Source organism: Bufo gargarizans, chromosome 3 (assembly GCF_014858855.1).
Source record: "Bufo gargarizans isolate SCDJY-AF-19 chromosome 3, ASM1485885v1, whole genome shotgun sequence".
In the NCBI taxonomy this organism is placed as follows: Eukaryota; Metazoa; Chordata; class Amphibia; order Anura; family Bufonidae; genus Bufo; species Bufo gargarizans.
In genome coordinates this window covers 33038068-33055599 of record NC_058082.1, presented here as the reverse complement: position 1 = coordinate 33055599, position 17532 = coordinate 33038068, and the positions used below count along the sequence as shown (strand labels likewise).

General features: G+C 45.2%; 1 protein-coding gene across 2 annotated transcripts in view; it reads left to right on the top strand.

Moving 5' to 3' along the window:
- Positions 1 to 678: 678 nt before the first annotated feature.
- FOLH1B (folate hydrolase 1B) overlaps positions 679 to 17532 on the top strand; it is a 44613-nt gene continuing 27759 nt past the window's right edge. The window contains exons 1-3 of one of the 2 annotated variants that reach the window (XM_044287550.1): positions 679 to 898; positions 7419 to 7527; positions 14985 to 15171. In XM_044287550.1, coding sequence (XP_044143485.1) covers positions 775 to 898; positions 7419 to 7527; positions 14985 to 15171 — 420 coding nt within the window. In that variant the 5' untranslated portion in view covers positions 679 to 774. Of the gene's footprint in view, positions 899 to 6828; positions 6919 to 7418; positions 7528 to 14984; positions 15172 to 17532 lie in introns of those variants that run through there. The other variant, XM_044287551.1, reaches the window with a different exon arrangement.

Here is a 17532-nt window from a genome sequence, read left to right as displayed (position 1 = left end):
TCTAACAAAGCCAGAACCAGCCCTGCACCTCACACGGATCCAGAGATCTCTCCAGTCATTGCTCCAATTGCTCTGCTAGATTTTTTTCAAGCTGGCAGCTCAGGGGCTGTGTCCTTTCTCAGGAGAGGTGTCCTTTTTCCTGCAGCTGGTGGCAGTTGAAGGATAGAACTGAGCATGTGCGACCACCTTGATGAGCGGGACAGAGAAATAAGGAAAAGAGAAAACTGCAAGTGGTGTTCTATAGATAGAATAGCTCCGTGGCTATACTCATTTTTTTTAGTTACATGCAATTACAAAACTATTCAGGTACTGGTGCAGGTGCAGAATATTTTTCGTGGGACGACCCCTTGAACTGCTCATTTGCATATGGATTAGAGGTCCGTTTCCTCCAGAATGAAGCAACAGATAGCTAAATAAAAGCTATCATTACGTTCAGCTGAGCTAGTCCTACAAGGCGGCGGTCCTGGTTTAACCAGTGAATTTCCTGGTGACGGTTCCCTTTAAACATCTGGACTTTTGGTAGTAAATAGAGCTTTGTGATTGTATAAGACTGGTTATTTCTATACTTTTCTCTATATGGGTGAGAATGAGTGAGGAACTTTGACCTGGTGGCCAGCCAGGCATACACAGGAGAAGGGAGGGTTCAGCATTAATTAGCTGACGTTCTTCTGGAAGCTGTTAACTTCTCAAGGTCTAGCAGGAGTTCAGTATTCAACGGCTCCCTCCCTGCTCCGGGGCCTCCATGTGTCAACATCGTCCACCCCACCAGAGAAAATGCTGAGACTGCTGAGCACAGATGACTATGAGGTGGGCACCAGGATCAAAGGTGTCAGCGCCCGTGCCATCTTCACCTTGGCCTTGGGGGCTGTTGGATTTCTTCTCTTGGGATTCATCATAGGTAAAGTAGAGGAGAGCGACAAAGTCCTACAAAACTGAGGGTAGAATAATAATACGTATGTGCGCACTCACATGTAGGAGAGCTGAGTTTGTTAGTTGTTGCAGAGCAGAGTTTGCAATATCTACTCTCGTTGATCCAGGGACTTATTCTCATTGTCTGATTGGAGTCGGGAAGGAATTTTTTATTCCCCTAAAGTGGGGAAATTTGGCTTTTTTTGCTTTCCTCTGGATCAACTTGCAGGAGGACAGGTTGAACAGGATGGAGAGATGTCATTTGTTGGCCTTATGTACTATGTTACAGAATGGGTCAAAAGCTAGGAATCGCCTTAGGCATCTGCCAGTAACGCCGTTTAGATATGGCATCAGTTTTGGGACCTTCAAACTCTTGCAAAACTGTAACTCCCAGTATGCCTTGACACCGCAGGGTGGGAGTTATAGTTTTGACAGCTGGAGAGCCGTAGCCTAGTTACTAAACCACGTTGAGGCCTCTTTCACACGGGCGTGTGCGCCCCGTTGCCATATTGCGGACCGCATTTGAGGATCCGCAATACACAGGTGCCGTTCCGTGGGCATTCTGCATCACTGATGCGGACCCATTCACTTCAATAGGTCCGGAGATGCGGAACGGAACCCTACGGAAGCACTACAGAGTGCTTCCGTGGGGTTTCGTCCCATACTTCCGTTCCGCAAAAACATAGAACATGTCCTATCTTTTTGCGATCCGCTGCGGCTGCCCCACGGACTGTGCTCATGCATTGCATTTTGCGGACCGCAGCACGACCACGGGGCGCACACGCCCGTGGGAAAGAGACCTAACCCTTCACCATCTTGAATCCAGCTTTACAAATTTCAACGCCAAGGGTACATGCACACGTTCAGGATTCATGTGCGGAGAATCCGCAAGTGTTCGCAGGCAAATCTGTGCGGTCAATCCGCATCAATTAGTGCAGATTTCCATGCGGATTTGGCGCGGATTTTCCGCATGCGGATCTTACTAAGTGAATGAAGAAAATCCGGTCAGGAAAAATAAAATAAATTGACATGCTGCGGGTCAAAATCCGTGCGGAAAAAAAATCTGCATCGCGTGCATTTAGAATTTTCAAATGCTCATAGAATACAGTGTACATGACCTACGGTGCGGATTTTCCGCACGCAATCCTGATCGCGTGCATTTAGCCTAAGGCTAGAAGTTTTCGAAGCCAAGTTGAGATGTGGAAGGGATATTTATGGCATCACAATAGAATATACTGTAAGTAGGGATGAGCAAACTTCTGTTTTCAAGTTTGGCGTACAAGGTTCGGGTTATCTAAGAATTCCGTTGTGGAATCCATAACCCGAACCTTGCACACCGAACTTGAAAACAGAAGTTCACACAACACTGACCGTAAGTATAGAATAAGCGAAGGTCTCGCCTCTAGGACCTGCTCCTATCTCAAGAACGGGGCCCCATTGTGAACGGAGAGCGCACCAAGCATGTGTAGCGTCCTCTCCGCTCACTGCTATGTGGCTTCCGAAAATAGCCAAGCCAGGGCTCTGCTATTTTTGGAAGTCCCACAGCGGTGGGCGATTTGCTCTGTATTCACATTGGGGCCCGTCCTTGAGATAGGAGCAGGTCCTAGAGGTGGGACCGTCATCTTTCGGATAATTAATATGCCATAACCCTCTAAGCACAGGTACTGCTCCCCTATTTATCAAATCCTCTCTCAGATTTGGCTTAAAAAAACGCATAAAAAAAACAAAAAACCTTCTAAAAACCTGGACGTGTGAATATAGCCTTAGGCCCTTTCACACAAGCGATACCAGCGTGTCCGGATCTGTTCATGAAAAAACGGATAGTTTTGCACGTAAGTTCAGTCAGTTTTGTCTCCGATTGCGTTCAGTGGTTCAGTTTTTTTTTCACATGGAGGCTATCGGTTGTGAAGAAAGAAAAAAAAAACGGAAGAAAAACCATCGACATCTTCTAGCAACCATCTGTGACAAACGCTTTGCGTCCGGATGCAATCCATTTTTCATGGGAGCCCCATTCACTTCTAGGGAGCCAGGGCTGCGTGAATATAGAACATGCTGCGATTTTTCACGTAACGCAGAGACGATTCGTGAAAAACAACGCTCATGTGCACAGACCCATAGAAATGAATGGGTCAGGATTCAGTGCCGGGGCAATGCGTTCACTTCACACATCGCGCCGGCGCGGAAAACTGGCTTGTGTGAAAGGGGCCTTAGGGCTCACACGTCCGTTTGGCATCCACAGAGGTCTGAGCTCAGGACATGACTAAGTATATTTTTTTTTTCGCTGCGTTTAGGCCTCATACGCACAAACGTATCCATTTTGCGGTCCGCAAATCGTGTGCCGTCCACGTTATTTTTGCAGACCCATTGACTTCAACGGCTGCGTGGTCCGCGTTTTTGCCAACATGTTCTATCTTTCTGCGGAACGGACATACGGATACGGATGCAGAAAGATGATCCGTGTGCTCTCAGCAGCCATACATCCGTTTTTGCGGAAAGATGGAACATGTCCTATGCTTGGCTGCAAACTACAGACCACAGGCCCATTGAAGTTAATGACTGGTTTCACACGAGCGGGTGTCACGCTCCGGACTCGCAGCGCAGCTCCCGTTCTGAACTTCCAGCACTGCCGGGTTTCGCATGTAACCCGTAGAGGTCTGGAATATACTGCATAGGGGCTCATGCACATGAACGTACTTTATTTCCGCGTCCGTTCCGTTTCCATATGTCCGTATTTCCGTTCCGTTCAAAGATAGAACATGTCCTATTATTGTCCGCATAACGGACAAGGATAGTACTGTTCTATTAGGGGCCAGATGTTCCGTTCCGCAAAAAACGGAATGCACACGGATGTCATTTGTATTTTTTGCGGGTCCATTTTTTGCGGACCGCAAAACACTGAAAAAGCCATACGGTCCTGTGCAATTGGCCTAATAGAACAATACTATCCTTGTCCGTAATGCGGACAATAATAGGACATGTTCGTTTTTTTTGCTTGTTTTTTGCGGAACGGAAATACGGACATATGGGAAAGGACACGGAAAGAAAATACGTTCATGTGCATGAGCCCCTATGCAGTATATTCCAGACCTCTACGGGTTACATGTGAGCCCGGCAGTGCTGGAAGTTCAGAACGGGAGCTGCGCTGCGAGTCCGGAGCGTGACACTCGCTCGTGTGAAACCAGCCATTGGGTCCATAAAAAATGCCGATGCAACATGTATGGTATCGTATGCGGCCCACAAAACGGATACGGTCGTGTGCATGAGGCCTCATTGTGTCCACCCAAAAAAAAAATACAATATATATTTTTTTTTAACAAACTTTAAAATGGATCAGTAAAAAATGTACAACACTTACCCTGGGTTCACACCTGAGCGTTTTACAGCGCGTTCAAACGCGCTGTAAAACGCTCAAGACATGAAAACCAATGCTTCCCTATGGGAATGGTTCACACCTGGGCGTTTTACAGCGCGTACGAACGCGCTGTAAAAGGCCCGACGCTCAAACAAGTACTTGAGCTTCTTTGGGGCGTTTTGACGCGCGTTTGTGGCCATAGGACACTGCAGTCAATGACACAAACGCGCGTCAAACGCGCGTTTACTATTACAAAAACGCGCGTCAGAAACGCGCGTTAAAAACGCGCGTTTAACGCGCGTTTGGGAAACGCTCAGGTGTGAACCCAGCGATATGGCAACCCATGGTTTTCCAGGACCCAGTGATTAAAATTGGTGTGTTCGGTCCACGAAACGGCCCACGGGGAAAAAAAGAACGTCTGAAAAAAAACATTGAATTAAGTGGATCCATGTGCTGTCCATGAATGTGAATCACGGACGTGTGAATAAGCCCTTAGTATGCTGTGATAGGGGCTGAGGTGCAATACCACACCCATGGACAACGGGGGCGCTGTCTCTGAAAAAATGATGGCACTGTGTTACTAATTTGCATTCCTATATGTGGAAATCCCCATTTTCATCTCCACACCTGCTGAATTAAAGGGGCCGCCCTGTGGCAACCAATTTTTCTATTGCTGCTATGCTATAAGAAATAAAAAAAATCTGCAAATACTCTTGATTAGCAATACTCAGTCGTTTAGTGTATGCAGCTCCTATGCAGACCTATGCGTCTCTATGGTTCAATGCCCCCTCTTTCAGTACCTGTAGGTTACCAAGCAGAGATGGCGGAAGGAAAGGCCTCTGCGTCATGTCACACCGGGTTTACGTGTAGTTTGTAACCATAAAGACACAGGTCTGCATAAGAGCTGTATACACAGAACGGTGGGAGAGATGTACGTTAAACTATTTGCGAAGTTGCTCCATGTTACATTTTAGATGCACTGGAGCAACATGAAAACAGATTGCCGAAATATTCATACCCTTTGGTTAGGAGCTCGGCATCTGGGGATGAAAGGGTTAAATCTGACCTTCGGTAATTGGAGGGGGCAGAATAACATTGTGCTGATTTTCACTGCTGATACCATTAGGTTATGCCTTTCCTCCTGCACTGGTGTGAAGGATTCCAGGATAGAATGGGGGAGGGGTGCTGGGCATCACGGGGGCGCACCAACAAGTCTCCCTGTCTTGGCCATAGAATGTGTATATATAGGTGTAAGGCCTCATGCACACGACCGTTGTTCTGGTCCGCACCTGACCCGCAGTTCTTGCGGCTCGGGTGCGGACCCATTCACTTCAACGGGGCCACAAAAGATGCGGACAGCACTCCGTGTGCTGTCCTCATCCGTTGCTCCGTTCCGTGGCCCCGCGGAGCCGTAAAAAACGGAACGGTCGTGTGCATGAGACCTTAGGCAGTAAACTAAATCCTGCATGGTCTACAGATGGCTGGCAATGAAAGTATTTCCCAATACTATGCACACTGTTGAGTCAAAATTATGCAGGTGGAGGAGACGAGTTGTGCTGCCCAAATACTATATACCGTCAGTTGAGTCGAACATGCGCAGAGGGGGTAGGAGAGCTGAACCGCCCCATTTCCATGCACTCTCAGTTGAATTGGAGGAGGGTATTTGTGCTGTCCTATTAGGCCTTATGTACACGACCGTTCCGTTTTTTGCGGTCCGCAAACTGCGGATACGCAAAACACGGAAGCCACCCGTGTGCCTTCCGCAATTTGCGTAACGGAATAGGCGGCCCATTGTAGAAATGCCTATTCTTGTCCGCAAAACGGACAAGAATAGGACATGTTGTTTTTTTTTGTTTTTTTTTTTGCGGGGCCACGGAACGGAGCAACATCTTTTGCAAAAACTGCGGCTCGGATGCGGACCTGAACAACGGTCGTGTACATGAGGTCTTATGCGTTCTCAGTTGACTCGAGCATATGGAGGGGAGTTGGACCGCTCCATTACTATGCACTCTGTTAAGTCATCAAAATGATGCAGGTGGAGGAGACGAGTTGTGCCGCCCCATTACTGTATACTCCACCAAACCAAGTAGACGACAGCATAACCTCCAAGGATTCTTTATTCAAAATGGGTCCATGAAAATGTACAAAACACAAAAAAAGTGCCAAAAATAGTGCAACGTTTCGACTACAACATAGTCTTTTTCAAGGCATTCCACATTGGTGTTGCTTTTATATTTGCGCACTCAGTTGAATCGCGCATACACAGGTGAGGGAGGGGATTTGTGCTATCCCATTACTATACATTCTCAGTTAAGTCAAGTATACCAAGATGATGATGGAGGGGAGTTGTACCTCCCCATTACTATGCACTCAGTTGAGTCCAGCATACGCAAGTGGGGGTAGGGGAGTTGTGCCACTTCTGATGAAAAAATAAAACCATATTAGATCCATCTCGCCCTGTCTGTCTCTTATGTAAGACCTGGGGTATCTCTTTAAACATGAAATTATGGATCCTGATAACATTAGTGACCATTTGACCAATTTTTGGATGACATGTGATTTAAAATTTCGAGGTGTCTGATGGGTGAAGGTCATAAACCCCAGTCCTTGACGAAAATGAAGAGCGTCTGGTCCCATCAGCTGCACCCGCGCATCTGGTATTGTAGAACCACCTCATTCAAGTAGGGCTGTGTTGAATCTAGGGGTCCTAAACGTCGGAACTCTACCAATCAGACATTAATAGCAGTGCCTCGAGCACCATGGGTAGTGGCCATGAATGGTAGTGCAATGCCGCTTTCATAAACCTGGCAGGAAGTGTTCAATTTCCCTGTGGCGCCACCACAGGGAAAGTGAAGCCGTACACAGCGTCCATTCACATCAGTGGGTTGTCTCTGTGAAACAGGACAGAACAGGTCCTCCAGAGAGAGAGATCCTTCACTCTGGCCAAAAGGTGAGGATCCTGTACTGAGGACCACCCAATAGGGAATATTAAAATGATTTTTCTAAACTAGACACACAAGAGGGGGAATTCAGACTGTGCAGCCCATAACCTCCATTTTGGTAGTCACTCTACCTTGTTTCCAATAGTTTTGTAACGGGATTTGCTCTACTGGAGGATTTATGGATATGTTTTCCTTCATTATATGTTACCTTTTAGGATGGTTTGCAAAATCCAGTGGAAACTCAAGTCCTTCTCAAGAGCCTCAAAGCATGAGAAAAGCATTTTGGGATGAGATGAAAGCAGAAAATATCAAACAGTATCTCCAGTAAGTGTTGTGTTTGTTGTTTTGCCCGAAAGCAGCATATTAATCTGATCGTTCCATCTCACCTATTAATGGTGTTCCCCAAATAGATTTTGAAGGGGTTTTCCTCTTTTTACAAATAATGGAATATTGATAGGATATTTCAAAGAAAATTAAAACCACTCAGTTTTTTTTTAAAGGGAATCTGTCAGAAGTTTTGACCATGCTAAACTTCTGATAGCACCTAGGTAGGGGGTGGGAAGAGCAGGACAAATATTCCTTTTAAGGAGCTTTTCTGTTTAGGACTAGTGGACAGAGGAGAGGGGCTATGAAGCAGCTCAGTGCACAGAGCACCTCACAGTGAAGAGCAGCCTCCAGGGCTCTTGAGAGAGCAGAATCTGGCAGTATAAAACTTCATAGTCCTACTAATCCTAATGAGAAAAGTTCCACGAAAGGTATGTTTCTCCTGCTCTCCCCATCCCCTACCTAGTACTCTAAAATAAAATAACCTTAGGCACTCCTTCGGTTTCCTCAGGAGATCATATGGTGACAATCCACCTTTCTCAAACTACAAAATACTCTTCTTTTCTTCCAAATGGCAACTAGTGTTTGAAAAAGGTCTGGATAGGACCGAAACGTTACATGTACACGACAAGTTGCCTTGCATATGAAAACCAAATAAAAATCAACACAATATTTGAAACGAAACCGAAGGAGTGCCTAAGTTTATTTTATTGTCTAACGGGGTTGGGACCCCACAACTAGAGCACCCGAACATGTACACGAGTGCCACATTCTACCCTCATTACTACCTAGTACTCTGCCACCAGTTTACATGAGAGAAGTCTCTGATGAGTGCCAACCTCTTTTACAAGTAATGGAAGATAATGTACTTGCTATATTCATTCCCCTAGCACCACCAGTTGCAGGTAGAATTCCAGTGAGGGCGATGCAATGTATATGTCAACAAGGTAAAAGAGGAGAGAATATTTAAAAGAAGAAAAACTGCTACAAGAGGACATAGTTTTAAATTAGAGGGGCAAAGGTTTAAAAGTAATATCAGGAAGTATTACTTTACTGAGAGAGTAGTGGATGCACGGAATAGCCTTCCTGCAGAAGTGGCAGCTGCAAATACAGTGGAGGAGTTTAAGCATGCATGGGATAGGCATAAGGCCATCCTTCATATAAGATAGGGCCAGGGGCTATCCATAGTATTCAGTATATTGGGCAGACTAGATGGGCCAAACGGTTCTTATCTGCCGACACATTCTATGTTTCTATGTCCTTAGGTAATTTATTGAATGTACCTTGAGAAATGATGATAGAGGTCAAAGGAAAATCCTCTCCCCAGCTCTGTGACGCAAGTCTCACACAGGCCACAGAATGTAAGTTCACAGAAGAGAAGGAGTTGCAAGATAAATGACATAATGAAATACAACCATAGATAACTTGCATAAACCAAATATAATAAATGGCCACTAGATGTCAGCAACTCACACTAAATATAGAGGATAACATATATAAGATGAAATACAATTAAATGAATTCTAGTTTAGAAGCCATAACTGGAACAGCACTCCTTGTGCTGATTTTACTGTGGTTTTGTTGGCAATTTGCAGAGAATCCACCGAAATAACAGATTTTTCCAGGTACTTTTTATATCCTGTGTGTATTTAACCTCAATGTTTTGCATAGGCACTGCTATAATACGACATTCAACGCAATGGAAGAGACACTGGACATTGCTGTACTTGGGGATCCAGTATCCAGACCCCAATCGATACCCTGCTTAGAGGCATTTCCAGTTGCCCACTGTTCAGGGAACTACAGCACAGCGGCATTCATTATAATGGAGCTGTGTTGCGATTCCCTGCGTTAGCTGGGAGCACTGTGCAGAAAAAGAAATGGGACTGCCTCAGTGATCTCTGTGTTCTAGGCATATATTAGCCTAGAATGGTTTATAGATGATCGGATTGCAAGTCTGAGGCCACAGCCAGATGAAGTTTATGTGTAGACAACTGGGCAAAAACTTTGTGTGGGGACTCCTTCATTTTCTTAAATGAAAGTTAAGTGACACTACAGTACCCCAGACCTCTTTGTATTGCATCATACCGTTATGTATTTTATGTTGAATGGATGGCAATGGTTGGCAGGAACATGGCTAATCACCTTGATAGAAGTGGGCTGGTACTGCTTTCTGCCATGAGGGGGAGTTCCTGTCTAGCTATAGAGAGGAGAAGAAGCACATGGTAGAGCTCCTGCCCCTAGGAAAATTATTCTTCATCTGTGAGACCAACACTCCAGAGAGATCAGCAAATTCTGCTTCCAGAAAGCATTAGAGAGATGAGACAGCAGAGTGGTCAGGGAAATACAGCTTTGGAGACACTGCTGCGACTGAGGGACTACAGGGTAGACACCCATCACCTAGAACTACCGCTATGCCAGATAAAGCTCAAGTCTGAATCTTACACTAGACACCTGATTCCCAAGTGTCTGTTATAGCCATCCAACCTGCCACCATATCTTCCTATCTGGTGCCAGAAACCTCACTTTGTACTTAAAACTGCTGGATGTGCCACAAGTTATATATTGCACTCAATAAAAAGATATTGTTATACTTTTACTTCTGGCCTTATTCTTCAAACCACCTTATCACTGCACCGATCACCAGGGAGCAACGGCCTGAGAGAGTACACCGGGACATAACGCCTCATCAGAGCCACTACCACTCCCATCCTCTGCACCAGCTTCTCAGGGGCTCGCTGCAACACTGAAACAAACAGCCTCGATGAAAGATATACAGTTGAAATTTATTAGAATATTGCAATAACAAAAATACTCTTTAAAAAAATAGTAAGTAAATAAAGCTGGACATACACTTTAGACCAGGCATGCTCATCCTGCGGCCCTCCAGCTGTTGCAAAACTACAACTCCCATCATTCCCTGACAGCCTACAGCTATCATCCTACAGAAAGGCATCATGGGAGTTGTAGTTTTACAACAGCTGGAGGGCCGCAGGTTGAGCATCCCTGCATTAGACTTATGTTTGTCAAACCCACCAGAGTCTGGCTGGATCAGGCTCCCATCTAATGTGTGTGGAGGCCTCCAGACTCTTCCCCTGATGTCGGGAGTGAGAAAGCTTGCAAAGTTGGATTTCAACATGTACATTCCTTTAGTTCTTGGGGAGTTAAGCCACCTGCCAGAGATGTCACACTCAACTAAAATGATCATTTATGTGTATGGAAGGGTCAGGAGAGATAGTTGTCATCCAACACACATTTGACCTGAGGAGGATGGTCAGGCTCATGGGTAGTGTAAAAAAAATGGTTCCCATTGGCCGGTGTAAACATGCAGCGATTGTTTGAAAATGTTTGTAAAATTTGCTATTTTGTGGCCGACTGTGACGGCTGATGCCTGTTACCCCATAGAGATATGAGACAGACAAGGGGTAATTGTAAAAGATTTGATCAGCCACAAATGAGCAAATTTTCCCAAAAATGTAAAGCTATCTCTTATGTTCAACCAGCTGATAGGCGGGAGTCAGACCCCCCTCTTCCACCGATCTGATATTGATGACCCATCATAAGGACAGGTCATCGATATTAAAGTCCCGGAAAATGCCTTTAAGGCTTTATTTTATTTTTATTTTTTTATTGCTTTTGTGACCTTTTGGACGCCAGCTGCAATCCGAGGAGCGGAGTAAAAATAAGATCTAGCAATGATCAGTAACAATCCCATTTAACTTGTCTCGAACCACCCCAGCTTGTAATTATTAACCTCCAGATTGTTGATGACTAAGTGAACGGAGCTCGCAATTAATTATGTGCCCTGTGTTAAATAAAGGACATTCTTTTTTCTTACCAATGCAGTTGTCTCAGGTCAAACTATACTTTGGGTGATGGGGTGGGTTACATTTTGAGAAATTTGGTGTCTTCTGCTATAATGATGGCCGAGGACATTGCTGCAGTATGAGGTGTATTCTATTCATGATATGGTAAGCTAGGCCTGTGCCTGTGGCAGCAAAGTTTAGGAAACCACTTATGGCAGTGCTGGTGATTGCAATAGGGCCGGCAATGAATGGCTTGCCATCAAAGCAGCTAATTGTCACTATCTTGACCTGAGCTTCATGAATATATATAAATTGAGGGTCACTGCCTCTTCCTAGGCCACTGGCATCACGTTTATTAGTCATGTGGCCTAGGCGCAGCTCAGTCTCATTCAAATGTATAGAGGTGGGCTGCGATACCAAGCACAGCCACTATCCAATGTATGGCGCTGTGTTCGGTAAGCTGTAGGGAGGCCGCAATGCTCACCGGAGGGTCAGGGCCTCCTCAAACAGCTGATCGGCAGGGACCTCCCCTAATCTGATAAGGGGTCCGACTCCCCTCACCCCCAACAATCCGTGTATAAGGGGTCCGACTCCCCTCACCCCCAACAATCCGTGTAGCCCCAGATCTGTGACGCAACGCTTCAGTAATCACTACACAATGGACGGAGCCATGTAGTTCTGACACTAACTTTTGGTGTCAGAGTTACTCTGAACCAGCTGATCATCGGAGGTGCGAGACGTTGGTCCCTGCTAATCAGTGCATTAGTAGCAAAATCCTGGAATACCTATTTAAAAGGATTGTCCAGTTTCAGAGCTGAACCTGGACATATCCCCTTATTCACCCAGGCAGTCCCTCTGAGATGATCATCAGAGCATTTCCTTGCCCGGAGATGAATCGCACAGGGCAAGGGCTCCTTCAGCAGATCCGGTGATGTACTGGGTCTCTTCTAGACGAAGGCTTCCACCTAACAGTGTTCCCGGTGACGTCACCGTCACTAATGGGTGGGCTTTAGCTCTGAACTTCTTTAGTTTTAGATGTTTGACTGTGAAAATACTCTAAAAATGTTCTACACTTAAGGCCCCAAAATAGTATTGGTATTATGGGGTTAATATTGTAATGCTACGCTTCGGTGGGTCATCTTGTCTATAGTTAGAAGTGGTGTGTAATTACTGTGTATTGAAGACCCAGAACAAGGAACTTTTTGTGTTCTATTGTTTCTTCCATAGAACAAAGAACATTTGTACATTTATGTTTGTGTCACAATAAGTCAAGTGAGGATCAGTGACCAAAAATTTGATCGTCATTATTAACAAGAGAAATTCTGACTTTAACTCATCCCATTCATTTTCTCTTTGTGCCTTGTAAGGGATCGTCTCTTTTCAGGGGGTCACACTCACAGGTATCTCACCAGACAACGGATTTTCATGTCCAAACTGTGCATTTATTTATCACACTCTTCTTATAAAGGATAGTCAAGTTATACATCACTGGGTGGGGTGAGGTTCCCGCACCGCCAACACTTAAAACACAAATAAACTCCTGCCCGTCTAGGCGCTACCTAAACACAATACGTCCCTATCTCACTCATAGAGCTTAGTTCACACATGGACAACATATGCGGCTTTCCTCAGCCAACATCAATACTGCAGCCTCCAGGCTGTGGCAACTCCAGTACCTTTTGGGGGAGTGTGGCCCAGTAGTCTTCCAGACGCTGGGCGTGCAACCCTCGTTCTCTAGGTGTCGCTAGATCCTCCAAACCTCAGGCTAGTCAAAGCCTTGTGGCCCCTCAGTCCTCTTGACTGAGACCACACACAGAGCCTCTGCTTCACGAAAAAGTCTCGCTCTCCCTCCTCAGACTGACCTACTCTGAGGCGCTTTATGCAAGCCTGATTACAGCAGGCCTCACCTGCGATCACCTCGGGTAGAAAGAAAAACCCATACTGGAAGGGTGTGGACTGGGAACTCCCTTTACCAAGCCTAGCCACCAGTCCAAATTAAAATCCAGCCCAGAAAATGTATACAAAAATGTCTCAGCAAACTATGCTTTGCTGAGACTACTGCCACTGTCTCGCATATCTGAGATACCTGAAGTGGGACAACACACCTTCCAGCACTGTTCACATTACCACAGCCTGTAAAACCAGACACAACCAAGGGACAAGCAGACATGTTTTTTTTTCTAATGGTGAATGGGTAATGGGAAAATTGACCAATTGTTCAAATTCACGAAAGACCCATAGACTAAAGAGATCATGCGATATGACATACAAATAAACATTCATGACATGTAAGAGGGTGTGGTCATTGACCCCGACCCAGTACCCCAATACTGGTTGGTTCAGTAATGGAGGAAGACACGGCAGAGTATACAGGAACAAATCTTTACTCCATTGGGGCATCAAGCATATTGGTTACAGTGGCACTTACTGTAGCTTGGTGGTTACTACAGATAAGCGAATTTCATATTTTGAAATTTGTTCACGCTTCGTTTGGTGGTAAAAGCAGAATTGCGTTATGGATTCTGTTACCACGGACCATAACGCAATTCTATGACGGAATGCCTTTAGAGGCATTCTGTAATTCATTCCGTCATATTAGAAGTCTATCGGCTGCATAACGGATCCGTCCCGTTTCCGTTATGCATTCCGTCATAGAATTGCGTTATGGTCCGTGGTAACAGAATCCATAACACAATTCTGCTTTTACCACTAAACGAAGAGTGAACGGATTTCATAACACGGAATTCGCTCATCTCTAGTGGTTACAGTCACAGTTGGGCACTGATGACTCTGTTGGGCACACTGCTTTGCGGTTGCTGACTATGGGGCACACTGCTTTGCGGTTGCTGACTCTGTTGGGCACACTGCTTTGCGGTTGCTGACTCTGTTGGGCACACTGCTTTGCGGTTGCTGACTCTGTTGGGCACACTGCTTTGCGGTTGCTGACTCTGTTGGGCACACTGCTTGGCGGTTGCTGACTCTGTTGGGCACACTGCTTGGCGGTTGCTGTCTCTGTTGGGCACACTGCTTGGCGGTTGCTGTCTCTGTTGGGCACACTGCTTGGCGGTTGCTGTCTCTGTTGGGCACACTGCTTGGCGGTTGCTGTCTCTGTTGGGCACACTGCTTGGCGGTTGCTGTCTCTGTTGGGCACACTGCTTGGCGGTTGCTGACTCTGTTGGGCACACTGCTTGGCGGTTGCTGTCTCTGTTGGGCACACTGCTTGGCGGTTGCTGACTCTGTTGGGCACACTGCATTTTTGTATTTTGGTGGTGTTCCTTTTTAAATATGGGTGCAGAAAATTGCTGATCTCAAAGGATTTTTGGGGGAAATATACATGTAATGGTCTATCCTCAGGGCGGACCAACCTCCAAGTGCCACACAAATCGGCAGAATGATGGAACCATGACACTCACTGAAACACTGTGGCCTCTTCGGTGGTCTTTAAGGCAGCACATCTGTACATGATGCGGTGTCTGGTACTGTTGCTGGGACACGTTCACTTTCACTTTTGTAGAATAAGTGGGGGGTTTAATCAACATCATTTAAATAAGACTGAGCTGCCATTCCAGACTGAGCCCAGGGTGGTACTGTTTCTGGAAGTTGTGGTTTGTAGCACTTGTAGGTAAAAATGCTTTCTTTTTTTGCTTTCAGCAATTTTACTCAGGTCCCTCATTTAGCTGGCACCGAGGCAAATTTTCTTCTTGCCAAACAAATCCAATGCCAGTGGAAGGAATATGGATTGGATAATGTGGAACTGGCTCATTATGACATTCTACTGTCGTATCCAAATGAATCAAATCCCAACTACATCTCTATTATAGATGAGCAAGGACAAGAGGTGAGACGGGGAATTCAGAATTGTATGAGGTGTTACTTTCCAGAAAAAATGTCTTAAATGATATTGAAACTGTAATATTTTTAACTATAAATGTCCAACTATTGGTACAACTATACATTTGGTGCTCAGTAATGACGGTGGCACATGCTGGTATCCCAGGCACACAACTGTCCTTGGTTCATGAGTTTGGAGTCCTACTCTTGCACTTTCACTGTCCAGAGCACTTTAATAGTCCTTGGAGGTGGCAGAGGTTCCTCAAGTCATCGCCCAGTGCACGTTATCCTCTATTTCTAGGCGTTCATACTCTATGGCGGCTCTATATGCATCTTTGTTTTCACTCCTAAATAGGAAATATAGTCTCATTGCACCACTGCAAAGCCAGAGATAATGCTAAAAGATAACATTTCTGTATGCCTGGACTTTTTGGGTCACCCGTTAGGACACATGGAAGTGTATAATGAAAGCCACCTTCATAGTCCTCCCAGGGGTATAGCTAAAATATTGCTGGAGTGCTACACATGTGTTGGGTACTGGGGTGATGACTTTCCGGCTTGCCAAAATGTAAAATATTATATACTGCATTTCTTAATTTGCAATGCATGGCTGGCACACCGAATGTGAGATAACATGCTACGTTAATTAAATGGGTTGTGCCACCAAAAATAGATTACATTTTTCAAACCAGCACCTGGCTCTGAAAACTTTTGGCATTTCATGTACCGGTAATTAAAAATTTTGTTTAGCCACTGAATTATTCAATAAAATATATCTGTATAGCGTCACCTGCTGTTTTTGTTCTTTTCTTTCTCTAACTACTAAAACCTTCTGATTGTCCTTGGATTTGTATTTTTTTAAGATTTTTGTCTTGTTTCTTATCAGTTCTTAGACTCTGTAGGTGCAGATCATGTAAATTATAGCACCTACCAACCTAGCTAATGTCCTATTGCAGTCATTAAAAAATATTTATACCTTGTGGTACCTCTGGGACCAAAATTTCTGCCCAATTTTTTGAATACCCACTGTTTTGTCTAGAGGAGACTTTGCTAAAGTTGGCCATACTTGTTAGATAAATGGCAGAAGGTCCACCAATTTCACCAAGCCCAGTGTGCACTGTGATCTAATGGATTTGGCTGACCTACTAAACATGTCAAGCATCTTAGAGGGGTTTGCATTCCCCACCCACCTTTTGCTGCTGCCATTTTCTAGGCAAGGGGCCCAGGCGGGTAGCTATGGAGCCTTTTTAACTGTGGAATCAGATTCCTCAATGGTCTAATCTTCTTTGCTATTGGGTGGCAAGGTCCTGTACAGAGCTCCCCTCCCCCAAGGAACTTTGCAAAATAGGACTTGTTGATTGGTCCAAGGAACACCAGGCCCATTATGTCCTAGGTGGCAAACCTTCCATCATAATTCAGGCACAATTTGATCTTTGCTATGTAGCCCCCCTTTCATCTGTGTTGACCATCGCTTCTAAAGAACCCCTGGATCAAAGGAACATTCGAGAATCATCGTTTGCCTTCATTTGGGGCACCCCACACTGAAGGCCCTCATGGTCCTCACATTCTTGTACCCGAGTCCGAGTTATTGAAGATAATCTGCATCTTTCATGGCCACTTATTTATCAGTCATAGGGGTGTGAAGAGTTAACAATTCTATGTTAATTTCTACATCTGATGTCATTTTTTTCCCCTTGACCTTCTAAATGTGACTTTTACAATTAATCACCCGAGAGAAGATGAATGCTTTCTGGCCATGATCTAAAACGCTTTATTTATTTTTTTTGCCCCTAACCGATTCCATTAAAGAAGTGCAGAGCGCGGCTTTGTCTCTCATTAAGATTCCTGTTATAAAGGAGCTATATACAACGCTGGACAATGACTGTAACCGTCGTGCATGTCAATTGGTTCTGTGCTTTCAAGAAATGTGGGAGACTGTCTAAAGTCTTAAAGTGACCCCTCGGCACAAAAATGAATTGAGCTTTGGCCCATGCAGAACATAAAAGTAGACCATGCAGATGCCATGGGGACCTTGATAACAGGAGGCTTATCCCTGGTTGATTCCACCTCCTTTGCTACCAGGTGGCAAGAATCGGTGTAAGACTCTCCTCCCCAGAGGAACGGCAAAGGGGTTTAGAAACTGGCCAATGAGTAAGGAGTAGGAAGTAAACCTCAAGATCTTTTGTTGGATGGAAAACTCATCGTCACTATAATGGGGGCCCAGTTTGATCTACGCTATGGGCCCCCTTTCTTCTATGTGCATCACTATACCCACACTCAAAGTTATCTGGGATACATCAATCCAGAATTCAGTGTGGCTCCCTATGCAGATGGCCCTGTCAGCATATATGTACTTTTAGTGGACACA